Source organism: Phaethon aethereus (genome assembly GCF_964289735.1).
Source record: "Phaethon aethereus genome assembly, chromosome: 1".
Taxonomy (NCBI): domain Eukaryota; kingdom Metazoa; phylum Chordata; class Aves; order Phaethontiformes; family Phaethontidae; genus Phaethon; species Phaethon aethereus.
This window is the reverse complement of record NC_138575.1, coordinates 133,737,279-133,762,970: the sequence shown is the minus strand read 5'-3', so window position 1 is coordinate 133,762,970 and position 25,692 is coordinate 133,737,279. Positions and strand designations below refer to the sequence as shown.

The 25,692-nt window shown below is 39.2% G+C and overlaps 1 protein-coding gene across 1 annotated transcript in view; it reads right to left on the bottom strand.

The window, feature by feature from the left end:
- Positions 1-17,491: 17,491 nt before the first annotated feature.
- RPS6KA3 (ribosomal protein S6 kinase A3) overlaps positions 17,492-25,692 on the bottom strand; it is a gene marked incomplete at both ends in the record, with an annotated part of 81,216 nt that continues 73,015 nt past the window's right edge. The window contains 5 exons of the mRNA XM_082014393.1: positions 17,492-17,614; positions 18,670-18,810; positions 21,975-22,092; positions 23,203-23,279; positions 23,468-23,629. Coding sequence (XP_081870519.1) covers positions 17,492-17,614; positions 18,670-18,810; positions 21,975-22,092; positions 23,203-23,279; positions 23,468-23,629 — 621 coding nt within the window. The remainder of the gene's footprint in view (positions 17,615-18,669; positions 18,811-21,974; positions 22,093-23,202; positions 23,280-23,467; positions 23,630-25,692) is intronic.

Sequence of the window (25,692 nt, the reverse complement as noted above, 5' to 3'; positions counted from 1 at the left end):
CACCTCAGCCCGTACTTACATGCTTGAATCAGCTTGTTCTTTAAGGCAGAAGGGGACCTACTTCAAAAACCTTAACCCCCCCCCAACTTAAGTATTTCCACTGCTGGCAATAATTACTGCAGACACTGGACACATCAGAGTCCCTGAAACCCTGCGATAGAACCTCCTTCTACTGAGAAGTTGAGGCAATTTGCTTGCTCTCATCTGCCAAGGTCGGCTTGCTTTTTTCTGCTTGTCTGCTCCCTCCAGAGGCCAAGCACGCACAGGCATTTTGCCAATGATCTTTCTCAACTGGGAATAAAATTCATTAACTTAATCATAAAGAAGACTAGGGCTGATTAAGGAACAGAAATGCCAGTGACTGCAGAAGAGACTCCTGCACCATCACAGCCTAAAGACACAAATACGAGCTCCCCTCTTTTACAAGAGGGAAGAATCAGTGCCTACAAAATACAGTAAAAGTACTTCAAAAGAGAATTTACTGTTAGGCAAGTGGTGCAGTAATAGGCCCCTTAACTGCTACTGACTCTCTTCGAGCTTCTGATTAAGCTTTCCTTTCTTGAGCTGACAGCAAACCGTCACCCTCAGTCATCAGCTCCTTTACATTGATGGACATCCCTCAGATTACAGAGCAATCATTGCGCCAGCCTAACCTCTACCAGGCTGTATACTGTACACCAGTTTAAGTGCACATATATATGCATGGCACTAGCACATACTACCACATATGCATACTAGCACATATAGTGCACAGTCATATGATACAACCTATCAGTAGTAACCAGTAAATGGCACAGAGCTCAATGATTATATGTTACTGGCTCTTCCTCCTCTTGCGTAAGGAGAGGTTTTTGTTTGTTTTTAAACCATATACTTTTTTTCAATTAGTGTATTTGTATCTGCTAAGGACTAGAATGGAAGAGAATTAAGACTGCCCAACCAAATGCACAGCTGCCGCTATTAGAAGGTGAAGGGACAAAGAAGATTTGGAACAATGAACAAAAATCATGTTTCTAAGTTTTAATCACAGAGAAGACCTCAAAGTGGGAAACATCTTAGAGAATGCAAAGATTACACTTTAACTGCAGGAAATTAATTTTTGAGTCCCTACTTTCAATTTCACGCTAAAGGTAAAAAGCCAGCAGCAGTTCCCAAAGTTAAATAAAAATTATTAAAAATTTAGCTAGAAAATACTCGTACAGACAGAGTACCTTTCATGGCTTTACAGCCAGCAATCTTGCAATCCTCTACCTGGTAGCTGCTGCTCTACCACTGTCCTTTGCATGGAGACACTGAAAAGAAGACTACTCATGCAAGCTGGGTCCCCCCAAAAAAGGGAAAGAGAAGCAACAGACAGTATAAAGCTGCCTAGATTGGGCTATGAAAGCTTTAGCAGTAGACAGAGAAACAAGATGAAGAAGTGTATTCAAGGAAGGCAACGTAGTCTGGCATTAAGTAGAAACGAGATGGTCTTGAGCTGGAGCATTGATAAGAAATTAACAGCTAAATAGGAAGTTTCCTTAAAAACTCTGCAGAGTTTAGGCTGAGCCAGACATGAGCCTGGGAGACATACAGTTTGGAAGGAACCTCAAGGTAAACCATAACCAGTTTGGCCAGGAAAACAGTTCCATCTTTGTCCCACAGCTGAAGTCTCTGTTATACTGGAGAACTCGGCACAGGCCTCCTTACAACAGCAGGGTATTCATTTGTGTTTCTCCTTACCACTGACCACGCACTTTACATTTTTCCCTCATGTACAAGATTGGTTTTGCCAAGTATAATTTCCATAATACCTGCATCTTCGGTAAGAATTCATTGTAATTTAATCACTAGCCTCTCTGCTAGCACAACTGAAAGAACGGACACCTTCTGCACTTGGATCTCAAGGTCAGTTTTGAGAGCTTTTCACCATTTTCAGAGCTGCTCATAGTCTGCTTAATACATTGAGGAAACCAATGAGCTAGGGAATGGTTTATAAACCTTATCTTGAAACATTACAGCATTTATGTTGCTTCACAATTGAAACTTATAGGCATACAAAGACAGTAAATTCATATACTTTAAGATCAGTGGAGTAAGAACGCTGTGTTGGTAGTATCTTTTCCCGATATTTAGCAAGTTTTTACAAGAAATATTTAAAACCAATGGAAGATTTGGCTATTATACTTAATATGAAGAAAACGTTATCCCTAGAATAAGATACCAGATCCACATAAGGAAAATAGACACCATAATGAAAGAAAAAATTTAGACACAAGGCATTTTCGCAAAAGCTCTGAAAGTTCAAATCTAGCACAGAACTCCTTAAAAATCATGTAAAGCAATGAGGCCACTCCATATGTAAAGCCATTTTGTTTTTATCTATTGGGGTAGTCACTTTACATCATACCAAAAAGACTGTATAACGAATACAAGTGTCAAGAATCAGATTTTTATGGCACAGAAGGAAGTTTTCCATTAACCTGCTTTCAGAGTTTGTTAAATACAGAATTGAAGACAAAGAAACTAAGGCTACCACAAAATCATATTTGCGTGATGTTAGTCTTTATTCAGCTTCTTAACTGACTCCTTCAGTCTGAAGGTGGAGCAGAATCCTTCCATTAGTTTGTTTCAGTGATTTATTCTGGATGAAAAGATTCTTTTCCTACGTTTGACACAAATTTATTTTCTCATTTATATTGTTATTCAAAGTTCACATAAGCTTTAACGTTGTACCTTACAATGTATGGAATTTAAGATTAAAATAAAAATCTACTCTTAACATAACCTTTTCTGTAATGTAAAAATAGTCTACATGTTTAACGTATCAAGAATGTTAAGCACTCACTTTGGGGAAAAACTATTTTACGTATTTTTCAGTACAAACCCAACTGGTAATGTTTTGTATTAATGTATCCCTGTTAAGTTGGGTGCCACCCACTGTTCATCTTCTGCAACTACAGTGTGACTACTGTACTTACAACACAGAAAAGCTGTGCATACAAGACAGTTTTCAACAACTGCAAATTTGAGATGCTGCTTACTTTTTATCTTTACTTCTCCCCTACCCCTCCGCTGTGGCAAATTTACACCTTTGAAATAGTGAGTGTTTTTAATTATCAAAATCAGTATAAAAATAGCAGCATGCTACTAGACATGAAAAGCAGATTCATCATGCATTATGAATTTAAATGCAGATTCCTGCCTTCCTTTTATATTATCAAAATCTTTTTAAAGTTAACATCAAGGCAAGGGGTATAAGGACAGACACTGCATAGTATGATTTGATACTAATCTGAACTGGGTATTTGTATTTAATCAAAATTCATGATAATTACAGGGTAAATAATTTTTATTTCAAAATACAAGTTTAACTGGAATTGTAGTGATGAAAGCAGAAGAGGGAAAAATGCAGTCTTTTACAGCCCATGTCACTGTATCTCACTTACATCCAGAGGTAAAAGCTCTAATTGGTGAAGAGACAAAATATTTGTGGCGTTTCATTGAACCCTTGTGATAATCCAGCATTATCCATTTCTAAAGAAATATAAATACTTTAAAACAAACATTGAAAATAAATCCTTTTGATGTAACAAACTACACTCTTTACTGAGAATTTTCAGTCTTCTTAAAAGAAAGGGACTTCACCCAAAAAATAATCAAAATATCAATGTAGAACAATCCTTGGAGGAAAAAAGTCGGAATGTAAACCTCTGCTCCAAATTAGATCTGAAAAGCAAAAACATCACACCAGGTATTTAATTCACATGCATTTTTCATCAAGCAACTGTCTTTAAGCTATTTTTACAGTTCAACAGGAGACTTCCTGAACTCAGTACAGTACTGTGTTTGCCTCAGCTCGTAGCCCGTTTTCTTCACACATGAACAATTACTCTCCTTTTATGCCTCCCCCCCCCCCGTTACGATAGTATAGTTATGCAGGTGAGCAATTCTGCCAGTAGAATTACGCATAAGTAGTACAGACATAAATTAGCCCATGCTTCTCAAATATAAAAACAAAACCAAGTTTAAAGGTAACTTCCCTAAGTAGTGACTATCCAAATTAATTTGGTGGCAAAATGAACAGTTTCCTAACCATCCTTCTGACATAACCAACAAAGGAAAAGTTCCACCAAGCCTGTCATGCTAACTATGACCTTGGAAGCCACACTTCATTTTAGGTAGACTAAGATGATCCTCTGCGAGGTTATTCACATTTTATCTCCTTATATGTTTTCCTTTCTTAAAGCACGATATTCATATTATACTGCAAAGCTGACAGAAGCTTAAAAACAGCCATAGCTGCTCACTTAAATACATTATCCCACACAAAGATCCATTAGTTTGCAAATTCAATTATTTCAATATTCCTACAGTTGCTTCTCACTTCGACATCTTACAATAGCTTTACTGTTAAAAGCATGAGGTACTAGAAAGTGCTTCTAGCTTCAGTAAGCTATATCTTCAGCAAGCTCAACCACTGACAGGTCCAAAGTCCAAAGAAAAATTCAAGATTTTGGTATTTTTAAAATATTTGATCTAATGCACCATATATCAAGAACCTCAAAAAAGTCAAAATTATGTAAGCATTTGAAGAGCATTAACCATATTACTAACTCTGAGAGAGAGAGAGAGAGAACTAAAAAGATGAAGAATTAAAACACGATAATATACTTAGAACAGTCTATCCAATTAGTTTAACTCACTGGCTCAGGAAGTTTTTACTTATCCCCTCAGCCAGTTGAACCTGCACACATTCATCTGTCAACTGCAAAATGAACCGCATCACCTCAGAAAACATTTCACAGCAGATTCTACTTCTGCAATTTACTATATAACTTGAATTACAACAATTTTACTACTACAATTTAAGAGTGTGCACGGTCAGTTACTACAGCTTAGTGATAAGCAGTAACACAACTGATTGTGACAATCTGTAAATTCAGGATTATGGTTAACTTTAGTAACTACTAAGATGCAGCTTTTTATGATTTTTATGTAAATGAAATTGGAAACTTAGAAGTCTTTTTTTAAAAAACACAAATCCCTCAATTACTTCTGTAGTAATTATTAGATAGTGAAGTTGTTAAAACTACAGAGGAGTCAGAAAGGTGAAACCCACATGTGTTGATGCAATTCACCAAAACACCCAGACAACCTGTGACCCGTTCCAGCAGTTGGTGTCCATCAGCATCAGCAGTTTATGGCTCACCCTGCCGCAACTAAGCTGGCCACAGCTGTCCTATGTGGCACAGGAGCTGATCCGCCAACCAGTCTTTGTGCTTGCTCCCCGAGAGGTCTTGCTAGCCTACTGTGCAGGGGATGCAAAGAAATCCTACTAGTCTGCTAAACCTTCCTATATCATATACTTTGCTTTCCATCATGAGTTCGTTGTAAGGAGCTTGCACTTCAGAGAGCAGTGCTGAGGGCTCCACTGAGTTCCTTCAACATGAACACAGCCAGCTACATCCATGTAGGTAGTGGCTGACTCACGTAACTGCTACTCCTCATGTGCACACACACATACATGTACATACACACAATCATTTGCGTGGATGCTGCTACGTGACTCTAGGCGTTTGGGGTCAAACGACTTTGATCTTCTTTTAGGGACCTTAAGGATAATGAGAAGACTGCTCTCCGTGTACGTTTGAATAGTATGACACTAAGCATATGATTTGCTTAGAGGTCAACTACAGGACGACTGTAGGACAGAAGAGGGAACAGAAAGCTGGCATGCATACATCCACACCACTTTCTGAAGTAGTCCCTGACAAGGTGAGCTATTCTGAACGTCAGTATATTATTTTACTTGCTCTAAAACAATAAAAAACCAGCATATTGCCAAAGATGACAGTTTCAAGCATCATACAAAATATCTATTTACTACTTACATCATCAATATCTTCATCATCATCTCCAATATCATCAAACTGGATTTCATCATCATCTCCAGGACCAAATGTGTCTGTTTCGTTGATTTTAGCTAAAAAGGAATTTAGAGAAGTTAAGGAGTGCACTTATACCAAGTCAACATAGATTGAATATTCTTGTCAAATATGTACTTCCAATTTGAAGTGAAAAAGATTACCATGTTCTGGAAGCTCCCCATATGCTTTCAGACTTCTGGCTTCATCTGCATTGTACTTTAGAATAACATCGGCCTTGTTATCCTAAATAAGAATTTATTAGAATTTATTAGCAATCTATGAAGGAAAAAACTCCTTATTAACTCTGGCAAACTAGTAACACCTGTATTATTTATAGAATATCTTATTCCTCCTTCCACTCCAGTTCCTTTAAATTTGAAGTAAAAAAATGCTCATTTGTAGAATATCTTTGTTTCTTCTGGGTGATAAAACTTAATTTTCTCCTATTATCAGTCATATGAAAAGTTCAGTTTTGTGCCTTTGAAATTAATCTTTCTTCAGAGGAGACACATAGTGAGGTATTTGGTGGTCAGTCAAAGTGTCAAAATTTCCTAGTTTTAAGTAGTTTAATATATACAGTAAATGGCAGTATCTGAAATGTTTTACAACTCTGCAAGGCACATTTCAGAAGCAGACTCTATCTTTGAACAACTGATGACACGACACTACCATCCATGAAAAGCATTTACCTAATGAAAATCCGACTACTGTTTTTCATTAACCTTTACCTTAGGTAAAATTATGCTGCTCCATTTTCTGAAATTTAAGTAGAAACTAATCACGGATCAATTGGTCTCTTGAGGTAAAAGCCTAAACATCATGGCTCCAAAATTCTGATTACCACAATAAAATGTTTGGTGCTTAGCTCAGTCTCCCTGATACCACAGGACCCAAGCATCAAACAGCTACACCTGGAAAAAAAGTGTCAGGTGTGATCCAATAAGCACCTTCACTCACAAAGTCACAGGGTGCAATTTAGAAGAACAAGTTGAACCAGGATTTGTCATCTACTAATGACAATCTTTCTGTAATAGAAGGAAACTAAAAATCATGATTTAGCATAACTAAATACAAATTCAAAGTTAGATGGGAATTTCCTCACGATACCTGCTGCAATTTAACATTAAATAAAGCTGTTTGTAAGATATTCTTAAGTGGTAAATTACACTGATTTTTTACCTGGTAGTCTCTTAAGCCAACCAATATAATATCAGATGTATTTATCCAAACCTGAAAGAGAAAACCTATGTTATATTGCAGGAATTCAACTCTTGTTGTATAACACAAGAGTCAGACAGCATATTTAGGTTTACTGAAAGACACGAAGTATTTCACTACAGCCACCATTTTCACTTTCTAAGCAGTAAACTGGAAATATTCAATTTCAGATTTTAACAGCAAAACCAAGGTCATAAATACTTGTAGATATATTATTTCACATGTTACAGAGTTATTACCATTATTATTTATTAAGTCAATCTTTTTTGAAGAGCTTCTAGCCAACAATGTGGTTATCAAGTCATAACTTCTGAGAAAACAGAAATAATACATCAAGCCACCACCCTGTGAACTGAGCTCCACAAGGGCAAAAATGAGAAAAGAAACCAACCTGATGAAGGGGGTGATGGACAGTGAAGAGCACAAGAAAATGAATTGAGTTGTTTCTAGTAACTGACTATGCTAACCAGTCAAGCCAAAGCCAGAAGCCTGCAAAACAGGACATGCTAATTTAAACACACAAGATAGTTCTATCCCACATCAGCTTGATTTTTTTGGAGGTGAAATACACTTCAGTTGAGATTTTCTTTCTTTCAGACATGAGGAATAGCTGAGTGATGCTTTCTGTAGCAAGAAATTAACTCTGCAGCACCTAGCACTTATCTGTGCACATTCTCCATTACCTTCAACAGTTTATTGCCGTGTATTGCAGGCACCTAGCAGAGCTCACACCGATACCAAGATAAGGGCATTCACTGGTCTCCAAAAACAGAGAGGTGGAACAATCCAGAAAAAACACAGTGAACGTCTGTTTTTATTGGGAACAGACTATCTGAGAGGACCTCCTCTGTACCATACACCAGCAAAGGTTAGAAAGCTGCAATGTCTGACAAGGGCAAGAGGGAACACCATCCAAAGATGGCAAATTTAAGAATGCAAACACGTACACCTGACTTCCCTGAAGGTACAAGCTTTTGCAGTCAGCTTTGCGCAAAGTATTTTGGGAACTGATGAAGCGGACAATGAAATGATGGCGTCTGAGGTGCCTGCAGGAAGCTGTAAAGAAACCTTCCCAAACCTCCCTTATTGAACTATTCTCAGACAAGCCACCCAGCGAGAAGATGATAATTATTCAGTTCTTCCCCAGATCTAAGCAGGGTATTAGTTTCTTCCCACTGTTTCTTAGTGGTTTCAAGATACAGCATACAAAAAAGTTGACTTTGGACAACCCTTTTACACCTTTATTTTCCTATGCTGGGTGTCGATCTTCATGTTAATAGAAGTTCTGCTAAGCTAAGAACTGATCTAGTCTCAGATATAACATGCTGATTTTCCAAATAGTCATCAAGTTCCCCATCTATAATTAGGGAGCTTTTTAATATTTCATATATATAAGTTTCTAGAATATGAAGAATTAGTATTTCATAAGCAGCCAAAAAAATCTCCCCTGAAATATCCACATCGAAAGGCAGCCCTTCAACTATGAGCTTCACTCAAAAGTCAAAGACTGCCTATTTTTATGCTGGCAACACAAACAAAAGAACAAACTAGTTTGCTATACAAAAAGAAGTTTAAGATATTTTTAAAGAAGCTACATACGTAATATTTTACAATTACATATCATGTATAATGCCACTTTTCTCTATTGCAATGCTTCAATTACCTTTTTTCTTAGTTTCCCTCTAATATGACATAACCTCTTCACACCGTCAAAACATAATGCCTCCAGTCTTCCATTGCCTAACATCTTGATCACCTGGGCATATTCTGAAAGAGATGGTAACATATAGCAAACTTCTAAACAAATACAGCTTCATGAAACAACTGGTAACTTTTGCCACTGTAACCAGAATTTTCTGTAACATTTTATCAAACATGAACAGCTGAGAGGAGCTTGGATCAGCCACACAATCTGCTGGCTGTATCAGTTTTCCTATCATTGTTGATGTTAACATTTTCAAACACTGCTCATTCTTGTTTGTATCCATGTTTTTGTTTGCTCTGAAATGCTTACTACAGATAATTTTTACAGCTATCAAGTCACACTCAGAGTTTGAAAGTTTATTGCAGCATCACAGCACCTGACCTAACTGACTGAATCTCATGCTATCATTGAGGGAAGAGGAGAAAGAGGAGGATCCTGCATACCCGACCCAGCCTTCTGCAGAGCCTCTGTGGAAAAAAACGTGCTGTTCTTGAAAAGACATGCTCTGGTGTTCTCAGAAACCTCCTGAGGCAAGTACCAGGCTTCAGCTGAAAAACTATGAAGTTTCTCTCCAACACCCGCCCTCAATCCCTCTACCTTGTATTTAATCTCATTCCCTCGCCAAATTCCGGAAATTGCTACTGAAGTACTTCACAGTATTAAAGTTTGTAGCATAATGTATTACCATTTAACTAAAAAGAATTAAGCCTGTAAGACTTATAACATTTATTATCATAAAGCCTGTAAGAATTATAACGTTATCTGACTGCCCATACTTGCCAAGGAAAAAAAAAACAACTCCATTAGCCACAGCTGTATTTCAATATTCTAAAATCTTCCCTTAGCACAAGTTAGATAGTCCAACAAACCACACGAGACTATAAATAATTGAGAATAATGTTTCATTAAGTCGATTTTGCTTGGGAGTTGCAAAGGATTTTAAGTTTTACAGGAGCATCAAAATCAACTCCTTTTTTGCTTACAACTGTCACAGAATATCAGAAAGAGCCTAAAAAAATTAGTTCAGTGGTCACTTCTTTTACAGTGATTTGTCAGTACTTTTTCTGTATTTCAAACAAACCGACTGATTAATTGGTCACTAGGCAAGTACTCACATACACATGAACAACCACAGAGTGTGACACGCAATACAGGGTAAGCCAAAAGGGAGGCAAGCTCACTCTCACCAAAAGGCGGGGAGAAGGGAATCCTAGTCACGGATTCACCCTTTAGCTGAACACTCTGATGGCTTACTTTACCTGGCAACATCCAAGCATGGACCTTACCTATTGCTCCTGTTTTAACAGTTGTTAGATGTCCCAACCTAGGAGCCAATTCAACCAAACCATCAGGGGACAGCGGAAGAACAGTGAAATGTACTGTTCTGCGAGGTCAGTGACTTTGGAGAGCTCATCAAAGGATGCAAGAAATGTTAACAGCTGGTATAAAACAGAAAGCGGGACTGTGCATCCAAGAGACAACAAAAAACTATCGGCAACACTGAACTACATCAGCTAAGTGAGCTGCTTACAGACCCTCCCACAGAGCTACTCAAGGGATTTCTAGGGGATGTTTTCATACACACTGCATCACAATAAGGTCAAGGAGAGGGAAGCTTCCTTCTTTAATGGTGAAGCTATTTAAAATTTCCCTTTTCCTAACGTCTTCCTCCTACACTCAATGTCATTTAGAATTCAGATACAACCCTAATAAGAATACCTCTCTTTATTCCACAATAACTTTGTATTTCTCAGACATCCAGATGCTTTCTTTGTGTATCAACTACCAATGTACGTCACTTACAGCATCTGACTGAAAACAATGGCAATGCCATACTATAGTTAAAAAACTCACCTTGCCCATCTTCCTTGAACACCAGTTCTCTTTTTTCTGATTCATTCTCATTCTTACCTCGTCGCCTATTTTTGCCTCCTTTACCTAAATTAAAAAAAAGGGGGGGAGGGAAGAGAGCATATGTTATTATCTCTGAATACATTGAATGAAATAGTCAGACTTGCGACGATTTCTGTGCTTGTTCCCTATATGGCTGTTTTGAGTGTCCTATCCAGATCTAGACTTTTTTGCTTGTGTTGAACATTTTTAGCTCTAAATTTTTAACTGAGTAGTAACAGTAGTTAAAAGATTAGAGCCTCCACTATTTAAGATGTCCTGGTTGCTCTGGAGTGACAGTAGCCTTTAACAAGGATTTTGCACAAGATCGTAATTTTCAGTTTTTGTGACTGCTGCTACCAAATACCTCATAAATGATGGTCGGATAACCTGACGCTCGTAAGCACCATAGAAGAGAAGAATAACTCGAGGGGTTATTGTACTGCTGAAATCCCTGAAACACTTGGAGGAAAGCTTATGCTCCAAGTGAAAAGGCCCCTTCCAAAAGGCACACACGTGGCAAGAGGATTAAGTGCTCTTCGTGAAAACGCAGAGGAGTAGATCATACTCCCCCCCACCGCTAAAAAGCTGCTGGTCCCTTCTTCTCACCCTTTTCCTTTACGCAACGGGGTAGGGGAGAAGGGGGGAAGGGGAGAAGCAGCCGCTCCCCGCGGGCGCGCACGGAGGGGCATGCACGCCCGGCCGCTCCCTCGGTAGGGCCACCCCTGACAGCCGGCCCCACCGGGGCCCCGCCACTAAAGGCGAGGGCGAATAGGGCCTCCCCCTCCCGGCCGGCCAGGCCCGGCCCCAGAGGCCTCCTACACGCTACCGGACAGGGCCGCGTTAATCCGGGGCCAGGCCAGGACCCGCACCCGAGAAGGAGCCGGTGGCAGGGAGGGGGAACCGGCACAGCGGGGTGGGCGGGAGGGCTCCTCCGCCCCCTCCCCGCCCCGCCCGCGGGCACCAGGCCGCGGCGGCTCCCACGTGAGAGGCGGCGGCGGGCGGCGTGTGTGGGGGGAGTCCCCGGGCCTCCCCTGCGCGTCCGCGCCCGGGCCCGGCCGCGTCGCTACGGCGAAGGGTCGGGCCGCCGCGGAAGGCCCGGCGGAGGAGAAGGCGCCTCACCTTTATTCTTGGGCATGGCGCCGGGTGCTCCGCCGCGGAGGGGCTGCGGTTAGGGGCTTCACGCGGCTGCCGCGAGGCGGAGGCGGGCGGCGGTTCCGGGCGGGATCGGCGGCGGCTCCTGGCGCGGCGGGACCGGGGTCGGGGCTGCGGCTGAACTCGTGCGTTCCGGCCGCTGGCGCCGCTCCGACCCACAGCGCCTCCTAGCGCGCGGGCGGGCTCCCCGCCACCGGGCAGCGCCGCCTACTGCGCACCCGTTCCGCGGTGAGGACGCGCATGCGCCTCGCGCCCCCGCCTTAGCCGCCTGCCCGCACCCCGCGGCGTAGCGTTGTCGGTGGGACGCACCTCAATGGGCGTAGCGATAGGCGGGCGCCGGCGCGATTAGCCAGGCCTCCGCGCCGGGCGGGGAGCGGCAGCCAATCAGAGCCTCCAGGAGGCGGCAGTCGACGCGAGCGGCAGCGCGGGGCGGGGGGGGCGGAGCCCAGCAGCGGCAGCTGGTGCGGGTGGAGGGGAGCTTTTGGGGTGGATTTTGAGGAAAAACAGGCGGTTTCGCCTCTGCCCGTAAGAGCGGGCAGCGCACCCCACCGAGCCGGGGGGGGGGGAACCTCCCATCTCTCGACGAGGGAAACGCGTTGTTAGAAACGCAAGTGACAAACGGCCACAACTTGGAGGGTGCGAACGGGGGAGAGCCCGAAGCCAGGCGAGATTGGGCCGGCAGGGTCCCGCCTCACGGCGGCTCCCTTTATTCCTTTCCGGAGCTTCTCTCATGGCCCGCGGATTGTCCATTTAATTTGGAGATTAACTGAGGAATGTTTTTAGGAGGCAGGATAAAGCCTCGTGCGGGCGCAGGGCCGCGCCGGCAGGCACTTCGGACGCGAGGTGTGCATCTCCTCGGGAGAAATGGCCGCCCGCCCTCTTCGCCCTTGTTTTTGTGCTTTGTTCTGTTGCCGACCAAACCTCTCTCCGTGTCCTCCTTCAGCACAGCTTCGCAAGACTTCTGGGTACATTCTTGATGTGTTCTCTCTCATAATTACTGTAATTTTATGTAAAATATGCACACTTTTAAACATCTTCCATCTCTTCCAGGTTGCAAGGCTAGAAAGGATTACCTCTTGTCAGCTTCCAAGGCACATGAGCTGCTGAAACACACAGGCATGTCGTTTATAGAGTACCTCTGCATTTATTCTCATTTTCCAAATGTTTAAAAGTTCATTAATTATCAATAAAACTTCATAGTCACCTATCAAATTTGCCTCTATTTGCAATGTCCGGAGCAATGCAGACATTGCAAATACTGTTCGGCAGCCTACCCCTAAGTTGCACTTTACGGTCAACTGGAGTCTTTGCAGGGTACTAAAATACAATATTCTTGCACTTCTTTGATCTTGGTGTGTCAAATATACTGGGTCTATACCATCTACCGAATACAAGTGTTCTTCCTTTGTCTCCCTATTTACCTTATAGTGATCTGACTAAATATGCTGTAATATTTTAGCTGACAAATGCTTGTTAAAAACACTTTCTGCTTGGAAATGCACACTTGGTATGCTGCAAATGTAGTGCAGTGTTAGTGATGAACAAACACAACAGCTTTTATAACCGACCAGAACAAATTATTAACCAACAAACCATTTTTTAATATGTTTGAAAGTTTATTCATAGTAGAAATTTCGATTTCTTTTGAAGACTACAAAACCTGCCATTAGACAGGAGTACAAGCAATGGCATCTTTCCAGAACTGTTCATAGTTACATCTGGAACAGTTCCAATTATACATTAATAGCGTGATTGGAACATTTCCTAGATCAGACTCTGAATAAAACAATCATTTAAAGTATTCAGTACAATTTTTTTTTTTTTAACTAGTATTTCAGTTCTATGACAGCAGTGCCAAGCATCTAACAGATGCTATTGTAATGGTCTACAGTAAGGTACAATACCACTGATTTCCTGGAAGAGTACCTTAGACTCACATGCCATGTTGAGAAAACTAGTATAAAGTGATTGGATAGAATTGTAGAAAAATATTTTATCTGTGATTTTGTAATTTTTTAAAAACGTCTTAAGTAGACTCCCCCACCCCCCCCAACTAGGTTGCAAAATAATTACATCCCTCATAAGTACACCTTCCCTTTGATTAGGTCAAGAGTATCAAGATAAAGCTAATCATTTACATCATTTTCATAAGTGAAAATTCATCTATTAACCATTGCTGCTTACTTAGGACCAGCGTACTTTGAATCCTTTCCTTCTGTCCAATAATAGAAAAGCACAGCTTTAGTTGGTACACCACATTTACAAAAGCAAAACACAAGACAAAAAAATCCCAGACACGTAAATCTCTTTTCTTATGCCCTTGTCTCTTTAGAAAAAAGTTTTAAATATTGTGTTGAAAAACTTACAAGTTTCATTCAACGTTACAGTGATTATGAATAAAGAACTTTGCCCTTACTGGATACAGATGGCATTTAACGAGTATGGCAACTATGCTCTTCCCTCTGTTCTCTTGTGCTCTCAAGCACAGTAAGTGGTAATTTCAAACTAAAAAAAAAAAAACCACAAACACAAACAAACAAACAAAACACAAAACCATGGCCTACATGTAGAGAATTCACCTGTATCTGCAGTTGTTCTTTTTCATCCTCCATGACTCTCTATCCTGGAGTCACCTGCTATGTTTTGCAGACCAAGAAGCAGTCCAGCAATGAATTTACAGTGTGTCATATATACTCACATTCTAATAGAAAGGTGCAGGGATTCAAAGAGGCATTATGTGGATTTCTGTATAGCTTCTAACAACTGCAGCTACAAAAACAGAAAAATAAATGTGGAAGCTGTGAACATGGATCCAACAGGAGGTAAGGTACATAAAACCATGTAAGTCTAACCTATAAAATATGCTGCCTGCATAGATAGGCCCTTTATACCTTGGTTTAGAAAGTAACTTAAAAATACAGTGGATCTAGACTTCAACACATTTGAGTTAGCATGTGCTAAACTGCCTTGTTTTATTAGCATTTAAAATGTTCATCCTATGCTGCTATATACATGACATCATAGCAACATCTGTAAAGTCTAGACTAAATTAACAGCTTACTTGAGAATGCAGATACATAAAATATAGGAGTTAACTTTGCTTCACTGTTTGGCTAATGACCAGTGAGCTTGTGGGCCACAAAATACGGCAATTAAAATAAAATTACTGAAAGTACTTTTATATTATTTTAACACAGATATTGCCAATAGTGAAGCAGCTTACCACTTCTTCCTTTTGGTCTGTTCTTTGTTGGGTGAAAACACCTGAGAAATTCCTTCCTGAACTGAAATGCTATTACTGACACGGCAGCAAGTACTGCCATCCCTTTATTTCAACGGTATCAGTTTTAAATCTTGTTTGTTGACTAGATATGACAATCTTCAGAGTAACATATTTAAAAGCTACTCCAGAAGGTATGGTTTCTAGATTTTGATGAGCTTGACTTGTGATTGCTCAAAGAACTGAAAATACTTTTTCCGAAAGGTAAGGTTTTACTAAATTCCTCTAGAACTGCAGACACTGTCAAAGAAAAAATAAAACGACCTTTTTCTGCCTTCAGTTAAAGATGTTTCTTGAGTGAAGGGTAGATGCATCTGTACAGCTAAAGGGAACTTCAATGCTAGAGCACCAAGTAAGGGAAAAATGCTAATTGTTTGGAAAAGCTGTGTTCAAATTTTTGAGGTCTATGGTAATTTAGGAATCCTTGTTCATAAAACTGATTCCTTAACAATTATATGATGGATTAAATATTTAACAGATTAAGGGCAATAAAAGTGGGATGCTTTGCAAGTCTAACAAAGGAAGCTTCCCCAAGGAACTTGGAAAAACTTGTGGCAGAAGGAACGCTCTCATGTTCTTTTACAGCAAATCTGTGGTGTCACAAAGATAATTTCAGGGAAACTAGCAAATTAATCACCATAGAAGAAATTTAATACCACTAAATCAAGAAAATACCTTCTTATGCAAAACACAAAATTGCATCTTTTCATTTTTAAATTGTATTGTTCACATAGAGCTGTTCACCCAGATCCATATTTATTAAAGCTTGAATTCCCAATAGCCATTTTCATATCTGGAATGAGATGATGCAGCATACCACTTTGTTGGAGTGGGACACTCACTTAATTCAAACGCATTCCAGTGCACCTTCTCATGTGGGCAATTTGATCTTTCAAGACTAGCCATCAAGATGTGCCTTTAATTACTTAAGACACCGAGAGACCAAGTGCATTAAAAGTTTATATTGGTATTTAAAATGAGTCTTTCATCCTCATTACAAACTTGCTTCCATCTGGGGAAAAGTGAGAACACTTACTCTGAGCAGATTTGTTTTACCTGATGGGGACAATACTATTTTCATGGTAAATTATAATGACCCTTTTCTAACCCCAGACAGATCTGGATGATTCTTGTTTTGCTTTGACTGTCAATTAAAATTATCAGAAAATAACTGACAGAACATTAGATCCATCAGTTTTGCAACTGCAATGAATGCAGTTTAAACCTACTTTTTGCAGGCTTCTGCTTATTAGCAGACAATATGTTTTGCTTTATCTTCAATGCTGCCTTTCTTCTATAATGCCAACATTCACTGAACAAATCCTTTGCAGCTTAAACAAAAGTCACAGAATAGAGATAAAATATTAACAAAGGATTATAAGAACAAACAATATAGAAACGTACTCTATCAGAAAGTATTTAGCAATGATTCCTGAGTCCAGAGATTAGGTGGGAAAGAAGAAAAGGGGGGGGGGGGGGAACAAAAGACAGAGTGAGATATGGAGCAAGTTGTCTTTTCTCTGGATTATATTAGCTATTGTATATATAGTATGGTGAGAGATTTGCTGTTTAAATTTTGAATACTATAAACAGTATCCTGATTTTTGTAACATGACATGCAGCGTCAAAAACATGGAAATGTAGAAAAGACATAGGCAAGGAGAAATACATATTCATAGTATTACATTCAATAGCTGTTTAACAGTCAGGCTTCTTTTAGAGCTGTCCGACAATACTGATTAATCCAGGTGAACTGTTTAATCAGACTTAACTGTCAAAATGATTAATAATATCTAAGTAAAACAAGGCATGTATACATTAAAGAAAACAGCACGGAAATGTACTGCTTGTGAACTGTTTACAAAAACATACAAAATGTTGGATGGCACAAAGTATATAGTGCTAATATAAACAGATTGTTTAAGCTAAGTGCTTAACATAAACTGTCCATATCTACCTGTAACAAAGAATATTTTAGGGGACAAAAAATATTCCTTATAAAAATAATGCTGTGTGGTGCAGAGTGCTTTATTCAGTGTATTTTTGACAGAGGTGGCATTCATAATTCTTCTGGTTTATTCAATTGTGTACAGGATCGTTTTCATTGTGTTTCCACTTGTCACTCCATTTGAAGCTCCAGTAAGATCAGTAACTTGCCATCAACAGTTTAAAGCGAGAATAGATGAAAGCAGTAGCAGCAGCAGGAGCAGCAGCATTATAGGTACCAGCTGGGACAGAGTGTGCTTGCAGGTATCTGTCAGATATGTGCTACCTGTCGCCATGATTTGTGCTATCATCTTACGCCACGGTACCAAATATCTGGTTGAGGTCACTTCACAGGGCTGTTGAGGTAATTTTTTTTATACCTCTCCTCTGAGCAAGAGTAGAACGGCCGACTGGCTCCAACACCGGTGACTGATTACGATTCAAAGCAGAGTAAGTTGCTGCCATTGCACCCTGTGGGTCAGAGGGGAAAAAAACAAGAGGAGTATGTTGGGACTGATGCACACACTAGAGATTACACAGCACTAAGTGCCAGAGATGCTGAACGAGTTTTAACTTCCAGCCTACTTTCATCTACAAAACAGAAAGATGCCACTGCATTACTTAAATACCAGCAGCATTAGGAGTGAGTGTTAGGTTAGGGGAATGAACAGTTTTCAGATCAAGCTAAAGCAATTTTACCTTGCTTAAGAAAACAAATCCAGATTGCTAAATTAAGTTCTCTCTCCATGCTTTGTGAAATAGTTGGGGAATGAAACCCCACTGGTGGGGGTGATAAGCTGTCTCTGCTTATCGCTTATATAACAGTTTCAGTTTTCAACAAAATATTTACAAATCGCCCACATTATTCAACATTGTCAAGATTTATTTAAAAAAAAAAGTTAGAAAGTTGGGACCCATGGGATCAGAGCTTCCCCCTCTTTCCACTTGTGTTTTTGAATGCTAGAAATCTCTAATAGCTGACTCTGAGTGTTAATTATATTCTTCAGATCCCTATTATGTTGCATGATGGAGATTCTCAGATATAGGACTGAAGGCAGGGTGAAATAGAGAGAGAAGTAGAATTCAACTATTTTTGATTTATCTCTGCTTGCTCAAAGTGAAAAAGTTTATCAGGGTCAAAACCAGACAGAAAGCAGAACAGTAAGATACCATATTAATTACCACTGCCTTTTTGGCTTCTTTTTAGCTTCTACCGTGATCAGTACTTTTTCTTTTAGTCACTGACAATTAACCTCCTCTGAAACTGTAAAATTAGCTAAACTATTTTTCAGATCCCCTATAGTCACCTGACAACATTTTCACTCTCAAAAGAATGATTTCTTTTATGCTGGGTTCTTAAGGAAGTTAAGCCTCCCAGTATAAGTCAGTCCAATAAGTTTCAAACCTATGAAAGTCTTTTTCAAATGTATTAGATTTATTCTCCATGACTAAGTTCTTATGAAATCCTATTACATATTACAAGTTCATTTTATGGCTTAGTGCAACTCTTACTCATGACAACTTACCTTCACTAAATGGGGAGCATCCTGCCTGTTCAGCTGGTATTGAGGCAACTGGTCACAGTGGACTATCCAGGGGTGACTAAGGACTTGAGCTGCAGTCAATCTTTGATGTGGGTCAACATGAAGCATTTTTGAAACAAGGTCCTGTCAATAACATACAAAGAGTCAATGCAAATAACAGAAAAACTTCAGCTTTAAAACAGATTACAGTTCAAAACAGAATTTTAGTGGTATAAAACATGCACATTGGACTAGAGTAGAGGCCCCACTATACTAGTATTTTACTTTGAACAATGACAAATAGCAGATATGTAGGAAATGAGTATTGAAAAAGGAACAATTGAGAAAATAGAGATGGTCCTTCCCTTTGCATGTTTCTCCAGTGTCTAACAATCTTTCAACAATTATGCAAGTTGAAGGTTGAATTTTAGTAGTCCTGCTGGCCATAAATGTACCACTAGTGATTTTTACCTTACCCCCTCTGAACTCATTTTGCTGCTTATACTTTCGTTTTTCCCCCCTCCCAAACACCTTTCACAGTTGTTTCACTATTAAGTTGTGAACCACATGAACAAATATTTAATTTTGTTTGGTTTTTAATTTCTGCAGAATATCTTAACTGAATGATTCCTGATTTCCCTAATAAAATAATCATATGAGAAAAAAAGAATTACTCTTTCCTTCTTTGTATCATCAGAGAAATGATCTCTTTTGTCTGTCATATCAGTCAACTCTGCTGAGTTGAAACACTGTGTTCCATTTACTCTCTTTACATGGAAGTGGCTCTCGACATCTGATCAGATATTCACCTTCATTCTAGTACATCTTTTTCTACCACCTTTTCAACTTCTATTTTATCTTTTTCAAATTATGGTAGTGAGAATTGCATACAACATTCAAGATGTTGAAAACATTTATACAGCAGCATAATACTTTAGAGATGACTTTAGATGTCAGTCAGTAATGGTAAAGCATACATAACATTTCTACATTAAGCAATTACCTGTGGAAAAACACATTTAGTTGACTACAACGGGATTTAAGATAATTTAAGTTACATTAGCAATGCTGGACATTTTCATATAAAACATTCTTTGTTTTGTAATTCAAATTAGGAATTTGGATATAAAGATATTAAAAAGGAATTAATATTAAAAAGGAAAATTTTATTTTTTTTAAAGGAAAAGGAAAATAAAATTAAAAAGGAAAACAGATTTTTTCATAGCTGATAGGTTTTTAGTTAATTCTAGACTCCCAAGTACAACTGAACAGAATGGGACTGAAGGAAGAAAAAGCTGATGCTATCAGATTAGTGTAAACATGTTATTCTAACAGGTTCATTTGTCAATCAAACGAGTAACATAGTTTGTTGGAAAATGGTTGACCTATGAGAGCAGTACGTTAGAAAGCACATAACAAATGAATTAGCAAGAAAGAACACACCATATGTGAACTTTTTTTGGGGAAAACTTTAGCACTTTACCATAGCTACACAGAAGGGGCATAAAGGATATTGCACATTTAAGTTTAGAGTCTATTTGGTGTAAAAAAATGTACTTCTAAAAAAAAAAAATTACGTTGTCTAAAAATTTTACTTTGTACAAATGCAGTAAAAGGAAAGTATAGTAATTCAGTGGTTTTTGTTTTCTTTTTTAAGTAGATATAACATTCTTAAGGACCAAAAGTTCTTAAAGTACTTAAAAGAATAAACTAAAACCTAATGAAAGACTGAGATAAATTGTCTTGGGTAATTCTGAAGAACTGACCCAAAAAGAAAAATGTGAAAAACTATTTATTTTTCTAGTCTGAATCAGTGGAGCATATGGTAATTATTTTAATATTTTCATTATCCCAATTTAGACTATCTAAATGATTTTTGAATGTCATGCCTCCAGATGAAGTTCTGTTACAGCATTTCTCATAATGGATGATTGTGCATGTGTGTGAATACTGATGAAATATCCTGTATTTCTAATGGCACCTGTTAACAACAATAGTATAAAACACAGACCTTTTTCTTCCTACAGGGAAGTGACTGTTGAAACATGAAAGTACCATAAACAGGAAACAAACTTCTAGGCACATAAAGGATCAGATCAGTATTTTAAAATAACAGTAATAATGAGTGGAACTTACCCAATCATATATGATATATACATTATAATCACAGAATCACAGAATAATTAAGGTTGGAAAGGACCTTCAAGATCACCAAGTCCAACCGTTAAACCACCACCACCATGCCCACTAAACCATGTCCCAAAGTGCCACATCCCATGTTTTTTTGAATACTTCCAGAGATGGTGACTCCACCACCGCCCTGGGCAGCCTGTTCCAATGCTTGACCACTCTCTCAGTAAAGACATTTTTCCCAATATCCAGTCTAAACCTCCCGTGATGCAACTTGAGGCCATTTCCTCTCATCCTATCGCTGGTTACTTGGGAGAAGAGACCAACACCCACCTCACCACAACCCCCTTTCAGGGAGTTGTAGAGAGCGGTAAGGTCTCCCCTCAGCCTCCTCTTCTCCAGACTGAACAACCCCAGTTCCCTCAGCCGCTCCTCAGAAGACTTGTGCTCCAGACCCCTCACCAGCTTCGTTGCCCTTCTCTGGACATGCTCCAGCACCTCAGCATCCTTCTTGTCGTGAGGGGCCCAAAACTGAACACAGGATTCAAGCTGCGGCCTCACCAGTGCCGAGTACAGGGGCACAATCACTTCCCTACTCCTGCTGGCCACACGATTTCTGATACAGGCCAGGACGCTGTTGGCCTTCTTGGCCACCTGGGCACACTGCCGGCTCATGTTCAGCCGGCTGTCAACCAGCACCCCCAGGTCCTTTTCTGCCGGGCAGCTCTCCAGCCACTCCTCCCCAAGCCTGTAGCGTTGCATGGGGTTGTTGTGACCCAAGTGCAGGACCCAGCACTTGGCCTTATTAAACCTCATACAGTTGACCTCAGCCCATCGATCCAACCTGTCCAGATCCCTCTGCAAAGCCCTCCTACCCTCCAGCAGATCAACACTGCCACCCAACTTGGTGTCATCTGCAAACTTACTGAGGGTGCACTCGATCCGCTCATCCACATTATTGATAAAGATACTGAACAAGACCGGCCCCAGAACCGAGCCCTGGGGAACACCGCTTGTGACTGGCCGCCAGGCAGATTTAACACCATTCACCACAACTCTCTGGGCTCGGCCGTCCAGCCAGTTTTTTACCCAGCAAAGATTACACCATGTACACCAAAGCAACATGTTGCATTGCAATCCATTTCTCATCCCCCAAAGGACAAAGCAAATATACTTGCCTTAGCTGTATCTGAAACGGTATTCCAATAACCACCGCTGAGAGAGAACTTTCCACTACCTATTCGTGCCAAAATCTCCTCTGGGGTATCGTCAGGACCATTTGCAAAAGGAGTGTAGCTATTTAACCAAACAATTTCAACGTTAACAAACTTACATAACCCGGACCTCAATACTTATTACAAATCTGATCATAAGATTCAGTGAGTTCAACATAATTATAGGCAACAGATAGTCAAATAGCTATAAAAAGAAATTATTCTTAACATATGAAAATGCACAGCACTGACTACAGAGCTGTTTTTACTGTATGTATTCCCTTTACATTGGGTCTGAAACCCATATTTTTCCTATAGCAGAAAACCTATAGCAGAAAACCTATACCAGTACTGGTAGTTCCTGAATTACAGGAAGTATTCTTTAAGTTTTCATATTTTAGTGAAGTAATAAAACAATCTGTTATAAAATTAAATGTGAAGACTTTCTGATAAGTCTGAAAAAGAATAAATGCTGTTTTGATACTAAAGGAAGGAAGATGCAGCAATTTTCCTTGCTTCACTATTAAGCATTCTTGCTGCTACCAGAATATCCACAACCAAAAGAAGAGATATATTTAACAACAAATATATTTGTCACTTGTTTATTTTAAAATGCCAAAATGTCTCTGATGTTCAGTGGCAATCTGAATAATCCAGCATAAAAATACTATCTATTTGGTAGGTTTAATAGCAACTATCCTTTGAACTTTTGGAACTGTAGTTGAAATTATTCGTCATCATTTTTTCTACAGTTAATTTATTTTGCATACATAAATGCATTTCTATTGCATTTATTGTATCCTAACTGCATCAATTCAAAATATGCATTGGCTGAATTTTGCACACCATCATGCTTCAGTGCATTGCAATTATATTTGCAACATGCATTTCCTTCAACATATATGCTGCTTAATCAGCTAATTTTCACATGAAGCAATCAATTCTTACTCCTACATCACCATAAAGCAGAAATTAAACACCTAAGATAGATGAGACATGAGAAACCAAAAATTTTTCACATCAGTCCCTGCAAATTTGGATTCTACTAAAGGCAAAGCATATTCTGCCCCCGCTGAAGCAGAGATTAATCAGTGCCGATAGAAACATCTTCAACAGTGGGCCTGCATTTATTATTCTTTTTGTTTATATTGGTTTGCTATTCTACAGCAAAGCAAACTGAAATCACCCTTACCCAGTAAGCATGGTATAAAGTAGAACACCAAGGCTCCATATGTCACATGCAGCATCATAACCTTGCCTCTTTAAAACCTGAGGGAGACAAATATTTTTGCTGAAAAAAAATGCTCAGAAATGCTTTGATTATGCCATAAAAATATCCAGATTTCAAATTTTTCGTGTTTACAAAGTGATTTCACTTCTAAACAACTAAACATATCTAACTACCAAAAAAGTCCCATCAAAATAAATCAAGGCATATAAGCTATCCTGGTATTTACCTCTGGTGCAACAAAATTTGCTGTATAACATGGAGTCATCAGAAGACCATTTTCTGCTCGTAGTTGTTTTGCAAAGCCAAAATCACAAATTCGAATTGATTCTGGATTACCAGATTCGTCAACATAAAGAATATTGCTAGGCTTCAGGTCTCTATGAACAACCTAAAATAAGAAAACAAACCACTAAATACAATAAGGTAAACACAGGAAAGGCTTTATATTATAATTATCAATTCTGCTACTTAATTTCAAATCTCCCATTAGCAGTTTCCAGATTTCCAGTTTCTAACATCAGCTGCAGTATTCTGATGCTCAATGGGGTCTCAAGTACTACAATTCTAACTTGGAAACTCTAACTATAAAGCCCCCTCCAGACATCCCACTCCCCCTCGATTTATTTGTACACAGTTCCAGTTCTCTTGTTCTAATGGGAGTATATAGGTATTTTCTGTTTTCACATACATGCCTACAAGGCTCTTTAAATCCGAATCTTTGGCTAGTAATGTCTTTTGGAGTCCCAGATGTCCATAGCAGCTGGTGCACCACCGTGCTACGTAACCACATACTAGTTACTGCTGGAGTAACCGTCTATATTCCACTCTCTTCATTCAGATAATCTGAATTAATCTCAGTGCAAACATTTAAGACCTGATTAAGGAGGAATTTTAATACAGTTCTGCCAAAAAATAACAAAATACCAGAGGTATCCTCCTAATGGACTGACCTGTCAAAAAAAAGCCTGTACTGGTTCCCAACTGGCTGTTTTGTAGGGGCTTGAGATGTAAAATGCTTGACAAAACCCGCAGAAGCTGCCGAAGTTCTGGCAGAATGAATCTGATCTTATTTGAAGCTATGTTATAAACAAGCCTTAATAAAACCTGTAATGCACAAGGACAGTCTTCGAACTCAGATAACCTGTTACATTTTCTTCACAAGACAAATTAGCCTAAAGTCTCTTGAGGCTTTGCTGTCTGTAAAGAAAAGGGTACATACTGCTGCAAGACAGTAGAGTGGATCTAAATGTCCTCTTTTAAGTATTTTAATAGACGTGCTATGAAGGCCTTTATCTTCCTGATTGTCCTAAATTTGGCTAAATTTGAATGGAAGACTCATTTCCTCTTGGAAAAGATTGTGGTGAAACATTTCAATTCAAGAAGGTAATCACATTAGAACGAAAAGATACTCCAGAAGTCCTGCAAGTAATGTGCAGAATTAGAAGCTCTATGCACTCTGCCAGAAAGCTAGTAGTTTTTCAGCAAAGTAATCTAAGACCAAGAAGTTAAAGACTGCAGAGAGTCTGCAGATTAGAAAGCCATTTACACAGTAATCTACTTAGTAAGAGGCTTTTTTCAACATGCAAATACTTTGCAATTCTCAGATTTAACAAAATGAATACTTAAAATTATGGAAATAAGCACCTTGTAAGCTGAAATATACAAAATTGTATTAAAGAATTTGAGTTGGAACAGTAGATGTTAAGGGGAACATCCTGGCTTGAGATGTCAGTGTAGGAGAGAACTGGCTCCCGGTAGCCCTCATTTTTTGGTGTTTAGATAGACTAGAATTCTTTTTCTTTAAATAATGAATGAAACATCCTTTACTGCTCCAAGAGGCAGAAGAAAAAACCCCGCAGTTTTATTCTAGTTGGTGTGGGTTTTTTTTAAATAGATCCTAAAGGGGAAGAAAGGAAGAGGTGGGCAACGGAAGCAGCACAGAGCTGGGGATTTGGCAGACTGTTTCTAGAACCAGTCTGCTTGAGTTGTACTTTTTTTTGGAAGAAGGGGAAGCAATTCTCAAGTGGGAGGAAGAGTAAATGTAGCAGCCTAGTTCAAATCCAACTGCTAATTCCTTAGCAATCAAAATGTTATGTCAAAGAATAAATAAAATACCTTCCTGTATTAAGCTGTTTTAAATTCACCTTTGCGAAAAGAGATGTCAGATTGTGTAGATTATATTGATATTTTGCACAGAAGTAACATTTTATTTTAGATCAACGGAAAAAGAGCAAAACAATATGCAGGACATTTCAGTTCTTTATTTCTGAGCATCATGTTTTTGATTAGCATTCTCAATTATGTACCAGCATGCAGAAGTGTTCTGCTCCAAGATGACATGATACTTCATGTTTATCCTTTTTATGATGTCTATTATGCCAACCTTTAATTATTGTATGTTGCCCCTAATACTTTCCGAACAGTTTGGGCGAGAGCTGCAAGTACTGCTTA